Source organism: Phoca vitulina, unplaced genomic scaffold (assembly GCF_004348235.1).
Source record: "Phoca vitulina isolate PV1807 unplaced genomic scaffold, GSC_HSeal_1.0 scaffold42, whole genome shotgun sequence".
Lineage (NCBI taxonomy): Eukaryota > Metazoa > Chordata > Mammalia > Carnivora > Phocidae > Phoca > Phoca vitulina.
In genome coordinates, this window is record NW_022589745.1 from 4,842,805 (window position 1) to 4,858,414 (window position 15,610).

The 15,610-nt window shown below is 51.4% G+C and overlaps 1 protein-coding gene across 7 annotated transcripts in view; it reads left to right on the top strand.

Moving 5' to 3' along the window:
* RNF144A (ring finger protein 144A) overlaps positions 1–15,610 on the top strand; it is a 182,813-nt gene that overhangs the window by 64,100 nt on the left and 103,103 nt on the right. For all 7 annotated transcript variants that reach the window (XM_032430116.1, XM_032430117.1, XM_032430113.1 and 4 more), the window contains one exon: positions 10,739–10,884. In XM_032430116.1, the coding sequence (XP_032286007.1) occupies positions 10,750–10,884 (135 nt within the window). In that variant the 5' untranslated portion in view covers positions 10,739–10,749. The remainder of the gene's footprint in view (positions 1–10,738; positions 10,885–15,610) is intronic.

The window sequence follows — 15,610 nt, forward strand, 5'->3', positions numbered from 1 at the left end:
TCCTCTCTCCGTATCCTTATCTGGGGAAAAAAAAAGGGACATAATGACTCTATCACTGGCAGGGTTTGGCAGGAATACATTGGGGAGTTCATCCTCAGGTAGAAGGAAGTGGTGTTGGGGCGGGTGTGTATGTGACCTCTTAGTAAGTCCCTGAATGGCTCAGAGTAAGGAAATCCTCTTTGAGAGGACAAACAGTTGGGGCGCCAGGGTGGCGCAGTCGGTGAAGCATCTGCCTTCGGCTCAGGTGATGATCCTGGTGGCCTGGGATCGAGCCCCAAGTCAGGCTCCCTGCTCAGCGGGGATTCTGCTTCTCCCTCTGCCCCTGCTGCTCCCCCTGCCCCTGCTGCTCCCCCTGCTTGTGCTCTCTCTCTCTCTCTGCCAAATAAATAAAAAAATAAAAATCTTAAAAAAGACGACAAACAATCCAGAGACCCCCTCCAGCCTTAAATGTAATGATGTTCTATGTTTGACTTTTAAAGTGTCACTTGCTGGCACCCAAAGTGTAATGTTTATGTGGGCGGAACGGAGTCGAAACAGTAGGTCCTTCGTGTCTCCTGTGCATTTCATTCCCGGCGGAGGTCAGAGCACCAGGCCTGTCTGGGCCGTCTGTGGGAAGCCGAGTGTAACGTGGAAGCCACCATGACCCTTGAAGCTTGCATGTGGAGTATTTTCTTGGCCTTAGCAATGAGAGAGTGCTCTGCCGTGAATGCCGACTGAGTCCCAAGCCAAGCTGCCCACCAGAGAGGCAGCTTCCGGAGGCAGGTCTGCAGACCCTCCCAGCCAGGGGAGGAAGAGTCTCAAGGCCCCAGCCCTGGTCGTCACTGGAAATGTCTCTGGGGCATTTTCAGCAGGAATCTGTCGCGTCTGCAGGGGTTTCCTGGAGGCAGCATCAGTCCAGCAGCCTCTGCACGAGTCCTGCCTTTTTTTCTGCATGCTGTGACGGGACGGGGCGCGGGGTGGCCTGCTCCGTGGCCGGAAGTGGCTCCTGTGTCCTGGGCCGTCAGTGTCTAGTTGTGGCTGCTCCAAACGATGGAGCCCCTCCTCTCCCTCACCTGTGCAGGTGTGTTTGAAGGGGACCAAGCCCACGCAAGCTGCATGTAATGTGTCTGTGGCTGTTTCTCCCGTGGATCTGTTAACGGGTCCTCTGCTCGGTGGCAGCCCGGATGGCTGCGGCCCTCTCTCCGGTCTGTGGCTCCTTCTTTGTTGATTGTGTCTGCTCTTCCCCGCTCCCCTGCAGACTCTGAGTGCGGGGAAGCCTGTTTCGGGGAAATAACTAAGAGCAGCTCCGCACCCAGAACATTGATGCTGTGTGGTTGCTGCTTTTGCTTCTGAGCGAGTGTTTGTGGTCCGGTCCCCTCAGACTCGACGCCCTTCTTGGAGCGTCACTGTGTTTGCCAGAAAGTTAAAAACCACACAGAGTTTGATGGTTAAAAATAAACAACAAACCCGTCCAACTAGACTTCGCGTAGTATTTCTCAGATCTTCAGTGTCACCGTTGATAAGGCCGTTGGGGAAAACACTGGCTTAAAATGTTACTCTTTCCAGTTGAATCTGCATCTCGATAGGCTTATTTGGGTTTAAGTTGAAAAGTAAAGTTTTTTTTTTTTTTTTTTGCTAATAAGTGTTTTATTTTCATGCAGTTCAGATTTAGACGTACAGATTTAGATTAGATTCGGCTAGCAGATTTGGATTTCAGTTTAGGAAAATGACGCAGATAGGAAGGACGGGGAGCTCGCCCGCACCCACTGCCCTGACCAGTGACGTTCCCAGGAGCCGCTGCCCTTGTCACAGCTCATGACCCAGCCCTGGAACATCAGTGATCGAAGTCCACACCTCATTCCCTCGTCCGTGCTTTTTACCCAGTGTCATTCCTCCGTCCCAGGGCCCGTCCCATCCAGGACACCCCAGTGCGTTCCGTTCTCCTTTGGCTTCCCGTGCCTCTGACAGTTTCTCCGACTTCCCTTGCTTCCCTGACGGTTGTGGGGAAGGCCAGGCTGTAGCTGCCTCTGCGGGGGTTTGTCTGATGTTCTCCTCGTGATGAGGCCGGGCTTGTGGGTTTTGGGAAGAAGCCCACAGAGACACAAGTGCTGGTTCTGTCCCGTCACATCCAGGGTCCATGTGGTCGTCGTGACTCACCACGGCTGATGCTGCCTGGGTCACCGGGCTCAGGTGCGTGCCAGCTTTCTCTGCCTGCGGTGACCCCCCGCTCCGCGTCCACTCTGTCCTCTCTGGAGCAAGTCACCCTGTGCAGCCACACTTAGAGTCGGGGTTAGGCTCCAGCTCCTGGCGGGGAAGCCACCAAAACTACTTGGGTTTTTTCCGCATGAGAGAAGTGTCTTTATGCTCCCATTTATTTATTCAGCCTTTTATTTACATCAGCCGGAGCTTGTGGACGTTTATTTTCTGTTTTGTGTCATAATCCATACACTTCATGCTAGGCACTGGGAGCCCGTGCGTTTGGCTCTTGTATTGTTGTGAGATACCCCAGCAGCGTGGCTGGCCGTTCCGTGCAAGGACTTCCTTGCTTTGTGGCATTATAGAATGTTCCAGAATCAGCTGGAACATTTCCGGCCCAAGTCCTTCAATCTGCCATTGTGCCCTCGTTCCTTTTGTTGGAGTGTGGCCTTAGGAACCAAGACCTGGGCACGTGGTGTCCGCTGCAGGCGGGGGTGTCCTTGCATATATAAGTGACTCGTGCTGTGCCCCGTCGGCTGGCGGGCGCGGGAACAGCTGTGTGTCTCTGAGCCTGCGCGCACGCACGTGTCTCCAACTGGTCCTGTTTGCAGCCGTCTGCACCTGGATGAGGCGAATCGTGAGTTCCCGCTGATGCCTCCAGCTCTGGTCCAGGACCACGTGGGTCATTCCAGCCGCCTCCCCTTGCTCGTCGGGGACCTTCCACTCCCAACACGAGAAGCCTGGCTCCTGCCTTCCGCAGTCTGCTTGCTTATTTGTGGATTCCAGTGTACGTGGATAGTAGTTCAGCCTTGCTGACCCACACTCCTGGGGAGATGGCTTTATCAGCTAGGGCTCAGGGCCTGTGGACAGTTCTGTCTGCCTGCGGTCTTCCAGATTCCACTCATTTCCAGACTTACCCAGCTCAGCACTCCCCCCACCCCTGCAGTGAGGTTGTTGTATGCGTTTGTAGTAGAGTTAGATTCTCTCTTCGCTGCCTTCCTTCCGTCCCAGGACTCCCTGACTTCCTAAAGTATTTTTTTAAAAATGTGCATGCACCCAGGCTCACTCTTTGTGTTGTAAAGTTTTGTTTTATGGGTTTTGATAAATGCATAGTGGCATGTATGTATCATTGCAGTATTATACAGAATACTCTCCATGCCCTAAAACATCTGCTGCGTCCCACCTATTCGGACCTCTTCCTCCTCCTCCCTCCCTGTCCCCTGTGATTGCTGATCTGTTTACTGATTCCACAGTTTGCCAATTCCAGAATGTCATATAATTAGAACCATACAGGATGTAGCCTTAAAAAAAAAAAAAAAGAAGGACTTTGTTTCTCAGAGTTTTAGGCTCATAGCAAAATTGATGGCAAAGTACAGAGTTCCCACATACGCCCTACCCCCACACATGCACAACCTCCTTTCCCTTCACTGTTGACATCCAGCCCCAGAGAGGGCATCTGTTCCAAGGACGAATGTGCACTGACACGTGAGAACCACCTGAAGACTGTCGTTTACCTTGTCAGCTCAGGCTGCCATCACAAAACACCATATGTAGAAGGGAGGACGGGGGTGGGGGTGGGGTCTAAACAGCAGGAGTTTCTTTCCCCCAGTTTGGAGGCTGGAAGTCTGCAGTCAGGTGCCCGCGTGGTCAGGTTCTGGAGAGAGCCCCTGTCTGGCTCCTGATGGCTGTCTCCTCCCTGTGTCCTCACACGCAGATAAGAGTTCGGGGAGGGAGAGACCAGATGGTCCTCTCCTGTAAGCCCCACCCTGTGTGACCTCATGCCACCTTAATGACCTCCTAAAGACAGAGAGTCACATTGAGGGTTAGGGCTACAACATCGGGATTTGGGGAGGAGGGACACGGTTCTGTCCATGACAAGTACAGTAGGGCTCACTCTTGTTGTTATACATCATGTGGGTTTTGGCAAATGTATGATGACATGTATTCATTCACCATTGCAGTATCATTCTGAATAGTTTCACTGTCCTAAAAAAAATCCCCTGTAGCTCGGCTCTCTATCCCCTTCCCCCTCCCTGCCCCAGCAATCACTGGTCTCCCTAATTTTGCATGTTCCCGAATGTCCTGAAGTTTGAATCACACAGTATGCAGCCTCTTCAAATCGGCGTCTTTCCGTCAGGAATACGCATTAACGTTTCCCCCGTGTCTCTTCATGGCTTCCTGCCTCATTTCTTTCTGGCTCTGAATAACAGTTTATTGTCTGGGCATCCCACCAGTTAAATAAACTGGTGTATTTCATTCACCCACTGAAGGACATCTTGGGTGCTTCCAAGTGTTGGCATCTGTGAATGAAGCTGCTGTGCACATCCGTGTGCAGGTTCTCCTGGGAATGCGAGTTTTCAGATTAGTCGTGTAAATTCCTGGCAGCCCAGTTGCTGGAAATCATGAACTTTTGCCCTCGAGCTGTGGTCCTCTCCTTTGGAGGAGGTAGCATCCGTGGGTCTTCCAGACGGATCATGAAGCCATGCGCTTGGGTACGTCGGCGTCTCTGCAGTTAACTCCTCAGTTACCATTCTCGTGTTTCTGCTGCCACTGGCCGCCCTGAATTGTGAGGCCGCAGCTTTCCACCACCACTGTCAGAATGAGTAAGGCCCAGGAAGCTCAGAGGCAGAACTGAAACTCCTTTCTCTCACATCTTCGCAGAGCGGGGAGGCCCCCTTCTCCTGTCTCCCAGAAGGAGACACGACGGAGCTCTAGCAGGGTGGCTCAGTGCCCATGCCTTCGTGTCTGCACACTGCTGGTCGGTGGCCGTGCGTGCTGGAACAGGTTACCCAGTCTCTGTGCCTTGGTTTCCTCATTTGTAAAATTGGAATAATGGCAAACCATTAAAGTCTCAAAGTCACCGTGTGGATAAATGAAATAATGCATGAAAGTGATTAACAATGCGTGATGCACATGAAGCAATCAAGATGTGTATATATATACATACATACAGACAGACACATATATATGTATGTGTGCGTATATATTATAGGAAGATCTGCCTGTGACTAGCACTGTTGAGAGGACAGAAAATAGCACTTCGCCTTGAATAATATAGTATCAAGTTGGGGAGATAAGCTAACACGTATAGCAGACTTGGAAAGCCACACTCACCCAGAGAGAGAAATAAAAGAGATTAAATGAAAGTCAATATGCAGAGTCTAGCCTGGTGCCTGGCAGACATGGGTGCTCCGTTGTGGTGCTTGAGGGCCGATGCCTTTGTCGGGCCTCAGCCCACGTGGGCTTTGGGCCGGTGGACCTGGGGGGCAGTGCAGGAGGCGGAGTGGCGTGGACCATGGCTCTCAGACTGCACTGTGGATGAGAATCCCCGGGAAGGCTCGTGGAGACGTAGATTGCTGTGTCTCTCCCTGCTCCCCCCAGCCCCACCCCCACCCCCACGAGTTTCTGATTTTGTAGGTCTGTGTTGGGGCCCAAGGAGTTGCATTACTAGCAAGTTCTCGGGCAGTGCTGATGCTGATGTTTTGGGGAGCGCGTGTTCAGAACCAATCGACTACAGGCAGCAGAGACTCCGAGAAAGGGGGGACAGTTGAGGGGATGAGAGAGCTGAGGGAGAGGTCAGAGCTAACAACACCAGGGGCTGATGGTGGGCGTGGAGGGCTGGGCGGATTCAGGTGTGTGGTGGGGGCTGGGAAGGGGTGCAGATGGGAGGAAACAGGGGCGAGACTCAGCCAGCTTAGGCGAGTCATCAGGAGAGGGACAAGTGGGCAGTGACTGGCCGTCAGCTACCCTGCCTTCCTTTGGTGTCTTTGCAGGGGTGAAGGCGGGGAGGATAGGGACCCCCAGACATGCACAGCCCCGAGCACAGGGTTGGGACGGCTCTGGCCCATCACTGGGGTTTGCCTGTGTTAACATGCGGATGGCCTTCCCTTCCAGCCTTTCTCCTCCTGAGTCCGTGCATCGTACACCACGGGGCCCACTCTGCATGACCCAGCGGCGCATAACAAGTCACTTCCCTCAGAAACATTTTGAATTACTTATATTGAGTAATGCTTATAATTGACCAGATGTTCTTAAAATAGTTGGCTCATATGACTTGACCTTTCCATTAGGAAAACAAAGACTGTTTTTTCTATTATTGTGCATTATGATTTTCTTAGCAAATTCCCATTTCAAGTTTGCAGCTGTTCAATGTTGGTAAAATCGTATTCAGCCCATCCTGTGTGCAGGGGAGGCCCATAGTGGGCTTAAACAGTGTCGTTTTTTTCTTTTTTTTTTTTTTTTGAAAAATAAGTCCTGTTGTTGTCTACATTTAAATCCTGATTTGGGGCAGCTCGGAGTATCGAATCTCGAGGGGAAAGAATTACTGACGTGGTGCCAGGAAGTCAGAATTGGACCTGCTTCGAGAGTAGTTCACGGGGAGGGAAGTGAGGGGCCACGGCTGACATGTGCCCAGGATAGCGGGCAGCCACACTGTTTCGAGGTCAAATGGAAATCATGGTCCAGGAAGAAAGGAAGCAGGAGGTCAAGCCTGCAGTTTGTGCGAAGGGTCATGTCTTCAGAGACGCTGTAAACAGGAAACAGAGCCAAACCCAGAGGCTGGGAAGAGCGAGGAGAGTCTGGGAGAGGACAAGTCCAGCGGGGAGGCAGAAGCGGTTTCTGGGGCAGGCGAGCGCTCACGTGATGCACGGTCTGCCCAGGATGGTGCAGTTGGGGCTGCGAGGACTGTTGAAGGGTTCGTCCCTAGATGTCTGCCGTTGTGCCACGCATTCTGGGGTGCTGTCCAGTCTTGGACCGCACTGACGGTGGACAATAAAGCAGGAGGCTTCGGGGGCACATGGGGGGCTCAGTTCGTTAGGCAACTGACTCTTAGTTTCGGCTCAGGTCCTGATCTCAGGGTTGTGAGACCGAGCCCCATGTCGGGCTCCATGCTCAGCATGCAGTCTGCTTGGCATCTTCTCTCCTTGTCCCTCTGCCCCTCATGCGTGTGCTTTCTCTCTCTCTCTCTCTCTCTAAAACAAGTAAGTCTTGGGGCGCCTGGGTGGCTCAGTCGTTAAGCGTCTGCCTTCGGCTCAGGTCATGATCCCAGGGTCCTGGGATCGAGCCCCGCATCGAGCTCCCTGCTCAGCTGGAAGCCTGCTTCTCCCTCTCCCACTCCCCCTGCTTGTGTTCCCTCTCTCTGTCAAATAAATAAATAAAATCTTTAAAAATAAATAAATAAAACAAATAAGTTTTTAAGAAAAAAAAAAAAGCAGGAGGCTTTGGTTTTGGTTTCCTTCTTCCAGAGATTACTGCCATCATGGGGGACTTCCTGAAAGACTTGAGTTTATCCTCTAGTTTCTCTGCTCAGCAGCTTGTCTCTCCCGTTAGACCATATGGGTTCATGTCCAGGGTCTTGAACCTGACATAAAATAGTGACTTCCAGCTACCAGGCAGGTTAAAAGTCCCAGGAATCTTAAATATATTTATTCTCACTCTTCACAAGTGTTTGTGGGAGGTTATGGTGTTTAATTTTAAGAAGTAAAAACACTGAAGTTCGTAGAGGTCATGTAGTTTCTCCAAAGTCAAGGACCAAGTGGCAGAACAAGGGTTTGAACCCAGGTCTGCTCCCTTCCAAAGTGGGGAGCTCTTTCCCCAGAGACTGCTGCTACGGTGCCCTCCAGGATCCGAACCTGGGCCACAACTCACAGCCACCTACCCCCACTCTCTGGGAGGGCACACCAGTCAGCAGCCTCTGCCCTGGGCCTGCCATGCTTCTCATACAGGTTTTGATCCCTTTTAGGGCTAGCTAGCATTCATAGTCAAAACCTAATCGTCGCTCTGGACAGTGAGCTTTAAGCAGTGTTACTTGAAAAAAAAAATCCATTAGGGAGTCAAACAAAAAAAGATGTAGGAGAATATAAAGGAAGACAAAACAAAACAAAACGAACACCCTGACTCAGGAGCCCAGGATCTAGAAAATGTTTGTGGACATCTAAAATAATAATACTAATAAATAATAAAAATAATATGTTTAGATTCAAAGTGTGGAGGAATGTTCCAAATGAGAATGAACTCAGGGGAGTGCACATCTTGAGTCTGGTTCCCTCTGTACCCCCAAATAGCTGAGTGACCCCAGATCCTCCCACTGTTGGCCCCATTGGTGGCGGGTCAAATTAGGAAGCTTGTTTAAATTATTTGGAAGGTGCCAGCCAATCCAACAGTTATTTGAATTTGTGTCAAAGAGTTCTTTTCTAACAACAGAAAGTACCCTTTGTTTAGACTAAGGTGTTCCTGGTTATTAGCTGTCCTAGGAGGAGTCCTGGGTCATCCTGAGCACCGTCCCTTTCCTGCCCTGAATGCTGATCTCCGTTCTTACTCCCGGCGTGGATTCCAGCCGGCCTTCAGTAGCTGCCCTCTTTGCTGGGGCTCTTCAAGGCCAGGCTCTCCCCTGCTTATGTTAGTTCACACCACTGACGTTCCTTTGTTTTTTTTCACTGTGTCTTACCTCCTCGGACTGTGTTCAAGATGGTGCATAGCTTCTCCCCCACCCTGGACGCCCAGCATAGAGTCCACAGAGCTGAGTCCTACCTGAACACTGGCTTAGTGATACCCAGGGAACTACGACTGCCAAAACCTGAGAAAGGGATAGAAATACATCTTCAGAAATTCTCACGACAGCTCCTTGTCCCTAGAGGTAACTTCTACAGATGATGGAAATATGTAACACCTCAGAGTCTTTCTCGCAGATCCATAAAAGGATGGCTGAATGAAACCTTGCAGGGGAGGGGGTTGGGGGTCTTTCCTGAGCATTTCCTGTATGTGCTGGGTCCTCACGGCAACCCTGGGGGACGGGGTCACCAGCCCCATTGCATGCACGAGCACACCAAGGCCGGTGGTGGGCACAAAGCTGCTGTGTACTGGTTCTGGGCATCCTGTTGGTCTCAGAGCAGAGTTCCTTTTGCTTCTCTGTCTGGTGACAGATGTTAGCATATCTTTTCTCCTGTTTTGATAGCCACTCTCTTTTACCCGCGTGAAATGTCACCTCCCTTCCACACTCAAGCTTCGTCTTCCTCATGAAGCTCTTCTATTTTGAAGATTCTACCCAGACTTACTCTCATCTTTACCACGTACCTGGAGCACTGATTTTTCACATAAACCGTATCCTGCCTTATATTATCAGTTAGTTTTTTATTTGGCGAAGAGTGTTCCTGAATTGAATCTGAAGACCCGACAGCGGGGAATTGTGTCTCCTCTGAATCTGTCCAGGATGCTAGACTCATTTTGTGTGCCTTCCGCTCGTTGGTTGGTGTTCTGATTTGTTTTTCCTTCATGTGTTATATCTTCATCGTAACGTATACATGCCTTTGCTGTAAGTATGAGCTGGACGAGACAAATCCTGCTGTCGTGGCCTCGCCAGCTAGCAGGGAATGCAGGGGTCTCTTGCTATCCACAGCATTTGTCCCTCACTTCAAAGGTGGGGTCGGACAGAGAAGGACCCCAGGTTGTCTAAATCTGTTTGGATCCTGAGAGCTGGATAGCAGGAGCTCCCTCTCAGCGTTCAGATGGCCAGGGACTGGCTCTGAAATTTTAGCAGAATCTGACTCAGTTCTGAGTTTGGGGAGCAAGGGGCACGCTTACCGATTGCAGGTGCACAATAACTCTCACGGGCTTCAGTCGGGTATCAGGAGTTCAGGGTGAGAATGCACATCAGAGGCAAGGATTTGTTCATTCACTCGGCAGGTGGTTGTGGAGAGGCCACCGTGGGTCAGGTGCCGAGCTACGAACCAGAGGCGTACACCTGCCCTGCCTTCCCCAAGCAGCAAGCAGTGGAAATCAGCGTGATAAATACAAATAGAATAATCCGAGCTATCAGGAAGCAGGCTGTGGGCAGTTTAGGGAGTGTTTCAGGAGGATGAGGAAGTGAAAGTGGCTTTTATTGGTGTGTGTGGAGTGTCTGGTGGACTCCAGGCACTGTTGGATGCACGTGGCCCACGTATGTGAACAAGTCTGCCCCCAGGCCCTTGCCCCCCTAAAGCTTACGTGTTAGGAACTCTGCCAGTGCGTAAGGAGGCGGTGGTGTTGGGCTGATTCTGGAGGGCGAGGTAACACCTGAGCGGTGTGGCTAGAAGCCAGTGAGGACAGGTGCCTTCCATTCGGAGGGCACTGAGGATGAGGAGGGGGGCTTCACCCACTGCTTCCCCTGGGATGTTCCTGCAACAGAAACCGGAGAACAGTTTCATCTAATCAGACTGTTTTAACAAAAACTTCTTTTCCATGCTTGCTAAGGTTTGCCCTCGTAGTCTAGGTGCTTGGTTGGTGGGAGGGGTCTTACTCAGTGCCCAGAGGAAGGATGGAGGGATGGATGGATGGACGGATGGAGGGATGGGATGGGTCGTTTGTCATTTTGAGGGTAGATACGATCATTACCACCAGCATGGGAAAGGGGTCACCCACAGACCCAAGTCAGGAACCCCTGGTTACAACTCAGAGGACCCAAATGTGTTGTCTAGAACCGTGGGCCCCTTCCCAGGGCCCCCCGCTGCAGCCGGAAGTGATCCCCACTTGGGTTCTCCCGGTGAGTTTGCATGGGGGGGTCTGATGGCCTGCACTTCTCTCGTTTCAGACTGTTCTGCCATGACCACAGCGCGGTACCGGCCCACGTGGGACCTGGCCCTCGATCCGCTGGTGTCGTGCAAGCTCTGTCTTGGGGAGTACCCAGTGGAGCAGATGACGACCATCGCCCAGTGCCAGTGCATCTTCTGTACTCTGGTTGGTCTTTTGGGAGAAAACAACTGTTAAAAACAATTTCAGGAGGAGGCTTTTGCATTCGTTTTTAGTGACCTTGGATCCCACTTTTGCCAGGGACAGAGTCTCTCATGCGGTTACTGAAAGAATTCTCCTTGAAATCAGTCAGGCACCCAAGTAGATTTCCATCACAGATGCTCATGATGCAAAGGTCAGCGGTTAAACAGAATTTTAGAAGCTAGTAATGCAGTTGAGAAAACCTGATCATGACATGTGCTTTCCTTTCCAGAAAGAAAAAGCTTCACCCTACCTCATTTTAAATTTAACGATTACATGCTTGTGATTATAACAGAGTGCTAACCTAATGAGTGTGCAGTGAGAATATTTGGCTGTTCATGTCAACTTGCACCCGTGTCATGCTAAAGAGGATGTTGAAATCACGTTTAAATTTCCAAAAGATGTAGCCAGTATTATTTGGGGCCAGATGATCTGCTCTTAGTGATTATAGGGACTTCTCTTTCCATCAGGCCTAACTCAGACCCAGCATTTCACCCCTCAGAAAGAGAAAATGAGGATATGGGGTTTATTTTCAGTTCATTTTATTGAATTCTACTTGATTTTTCTTCCCACTCAAGGAATAAAAAAGAAAAAGGTCCAAAAAGAAAAAAAAAAAAGAAAAAAAGAACTGCTTTCTTCCAACTATTAAAAAAAACCAAAAAGTTGCTTCTGAATTTAACTGTGTTATAAATGGACCATCTGGGTGGCCTGCTGGTGTATTTTTTAAATGTCTAGGTTAAAATCTGTCACTAGACAGCCTTCCCTACCCTTTTGCAGGAGCCGTGTTCTCCCCTCCTGCCCTCGTTTTATAGACCTTACTTCATGTCTTCTGATGTCCCTGCGACATGGGCACGTTCAGCAGTATCATGTCCATTTCAGAGATAGGGAGCTGGAACTTTGCAGACCTTCATGTCTCCATCTTCTGGCTTCGGACGCCGGCTTTCTGGGGGACAGGATTCTGTACCCCTTAAACACCTGGTCTACTCAGGACTCACGACTGCTAATCACTAAAAGTTCACTGGATACAGGGCAGTGAGTCTGCCTCAGTGTTGGTCTGCAAGAAATGCGGCTCATCACATCCTCAGGAAAGTCACTTCAACCTGGAGGGCAGGAAATTGCTTTTGGCATTTTCCTGAGATGGGAAAGGATGGGCAGGAGAGGGATGTGGGAGAGGCAGAGAGAGGGACCTCCAGCCATTAACACTGTGAATGGGACTTAGTTTCACTTCTAGAGGAAGAGCTAGGATGGGGGAGCAGTCAGGAGGGATTAAAGATTTTGCTTCATGCAAATCGCCTCCCCCTTGTCTGAGGGAAAGTCTTTGTGGTCTCCACAGGTGGAGTCAGTCCCCTCTGCCCTGTGCCCTCCGGTGACCTTGCTGGGTCTCAGTCACCCGCTCCTCCCCCCCCCACCTTTGCTTGCTTTCATTGTTGTTTTGGTTTTCTGTTTCTAGAGAATTGTAGTAAAAACAAGTAAGCAACTCTAATTCACATCAAGTGCTTAAAGTGGGGAGTGTGGGGGGACTTCGAAGGGAGGGAAATCGCACAAAGAGGGGCATCTGCAGTTCTAAGAGATAGCAGGACAGTGGAGATTTTTTTTTTCCCACAACCAGGTATTAAAATGAAAATGTTGAAAAAATAGTCGCGCTTGTTTCTGCAGCGTGAACAGAGGAAGCACCTGCGTGTTGACAGACCGAGAGTGGGGGAGGTGCCCGCGCCCCATTTCTCCTGTGTGTGTGGCCTCACGTCACCCCGGGCCCACCACCACGGCCCACGGCCAGAGGAGTTGTAACTGCCCCTTTCCTGGGGGACAGACAGGAGAAGGTGGGAAAGAGGAAAGAGAGAAAATTGTCTAAGACAGAAGGAAGCCCTCTTCATAAATAATCCCTGGACAATTACCGTTAAGTTCTGAGGGAGGTTGACCTCAAGGAAGGAAGGGTCCAAGGGGAAACCAGGGTGGTGCAGTCAGGCATTTCTGCCTTGAAACGCAGGTTCTGTTTCTGACCTCGGCGGCCTCCGAGGCCTCCTCTGTATGTTGGGTCCCCTAGTAGTTAATGGTGGAGCCCATCCTGGAGGAAGCCGGGACTTAGGATTTGTAGTCGAGTGTGCTTTCCACGATGGCCCCATGAGGCAGACGGTGCCACACAGAAAAGTTGGTCTCACTGGAAAATGTACCTACGGTCCAGCCCCCAAGCCTTCTGCTCCCTGTGTGGTTCTGGCCTGGGGCGGGGGGCCGGGGGGGGTTGACGACCCAACGCAGCCTTAGAGGGGTTACTGCCTTTCTGGTCTCGTGTCCCTCCAGACCCTGCCAACTCTGTCAGTGGTATGCTTTAGAACCCAGTGGAAACCTTTCCTAGAAAAACCCTCCCAATCCAGCCCCTCATCCCAGGACACCCCCACTTTTGCCTGTCTGTCCGCGATGGCTCTATCTCACGCTTTCTCTGATAGCTAGCTCAAATGACCCCTCTGTAGTTCGGACCCTCTTGAGTGCAAATGCCACCGTGTAATCGGGTCCCTGCCTTTATCCAGCCTCAAAGCTCTGGTCCCCACCCTCTCCCCACGTCCTCAGTTCCTACACTCAACTGTTCCTAACTGTGGAAGCTTCCAGCTCCTCTTATATCTGGTTCCTTTTGTCCTACTGTGTTGTGATGTCTGCTTACCTATGTCCCCCACTAGAGGAGCGGGGATTTTGTTTTGTTTCATCGTCCCCTAAACTTTGGCACTCAGTGGTGCTCAAAAAAATGTTTGTCACTGGAGTGGTCGGTGCTTGAGTTCTAAATGGCTTAATGTCCTAGGAGCCAGATGTTACTCTTATTTTTCTTACTTTCACTGTTGCAGCTGCTCTTGCTCTGGTTCTGCCTCTTCCTCCCCCTGAGGCGAGCCTGAGAGCTCATAGTGTCTCCAGATTTAGAGGAAGCTCACTCGCGCACCACATGGTAAGAGTGAATCCTGGGGAGTAGTTTCAAAGTGTTCTTCAGCTCAGGGTCTCTATTCAAACGAAGGTCTACGGGGGAGACTAAAACTATGTCAAGGGGTTGAAAGCAGGCCTCTGTCAGTGTAGAGCTTGGGGGCTGTGAGCCCAGTGGATTACCTCTGTTGTGCACGTTGGCTCCTGGGCGCTCTGTGGGGCACAGCGCCCGGCCTCTTCTCTGTGGGCTGGGGCCCAGTCGTGTAGAGGGCCTCGTCCTAGTCTTGGGTCTCTCGATGGGGAAAGGCATACTTGCAGGGTGAGGCGCCTCGAGGTTCGAGGCTGAGAATGGACCAGAGGGCCGGGGCTTCCAGCTGCCAAGATGGTGGCCACATGGCCTCGTACCTCAGCAGGGCCTTTCTGTGCCCCTGTGGCAGACCTGCTTTCTGATCTGCATGGTCTCGGGGCGCCACCCAGACCCCTCAGATGCTCTGCCCACACTGCTCACAGGCACGCCACCGTGGTTTTTGTCTTTATCTCTGGCTTTTAGGTTCCCTCTGAAACTCTGCCTTGTGGGTAGAAAAGGATGGGGAATAGCATTTGTTAATTGCTGGGGCCATACCACATTGATCTCACTTGTCATAAAACCCGGTGAAGTGGCCAGAATTCCCCCATCTCATGAAGAGACGCAGCGGCTCAGAAAGACGAAAGGGCCTGCTCAAGAGTGCTCTCTGGTTGCCTCCACTCCAGCACACTTGTTGCTTGCCTCCAGATCCGACGCTTATCTACTAGTGGCCCCTAAGAGAATGCTGACTCTCTGCTGGGAAACTTCACGCAGGCCTGGAGGCTGCTCTGGAGTCCTTTGTGGACCACGCTCCAGGGCAGGGGCCTTCCTCCATATACCCCTGGGTCCTGGCACCTTCAGCTGAAGAACGATACTCGGGGTCTGCTTTCTCCCTGTTCTGTGCACTTGATTCTCCATCCTGTGGCCCCCCTCCCTGTTTTTACCCAGGAGACCCATCCAGGTCTCTTGCAGTTGGGGCCCTGGAACCCTGCCCCATTGCTGGCAGGGTACCCCAATGGAGGTACCTAGCGGTGCCCCTGGCCCCTTCGTATCCATGAGGTACAGAACAAACACACTGTTGGTTTCTCTGTTTGGTGGAATAATTTTCAGTTCTATGGACAGTTGAGATAGCTTAGCGTAATGAGGCGAAATGAGCGGAGCCTCCCTCTACTGGAATGAGCCCTCAGGCTTCCCAATTCTGAGCAGCTGTGCAAGGACTCACATTGTCCCCCGCTTGGGCCTCAGAGTCACGTATTTGCGTCCCCTGTCATGGGCCTTCTTAATCCAAACACACAGAGATCCCCCAGAACCACAGAACCGCACACAGAAGCGCACGGATTCTCCCATTAGCGGTAGTCCCCCCAGGGCTTCTCTGTTCTTCCATAGTTTTGGCTCCTAGTATTTGTTGAGTGGATGACATGATGGCTTCTTAAGTGTTTCTGTCTGTAATGTATGTGGGTTAACACCCTCCCACTGCGGTACCTCTGACTTGCCTTCCAGTGGGAAGTCTCTGCAGTGAAGGTGAGGTTTGCTTAAAGACTCATTTTTGCTCCTTTGTGACTGGTTTTTACATTCAGCAGATAGAAAGTGTTGTCCACACTTGTTGCTTCTCTTGCAGCTTGTTTACCGGTGTGGTGGGAGGGGCGTGTGCCCCCTGCAGAGGAGGCTGTGCCCCCCCCACCCCAGGGGAGGACGTGCCCCCTGCAGAGGAGGCTGTGCCCCCCC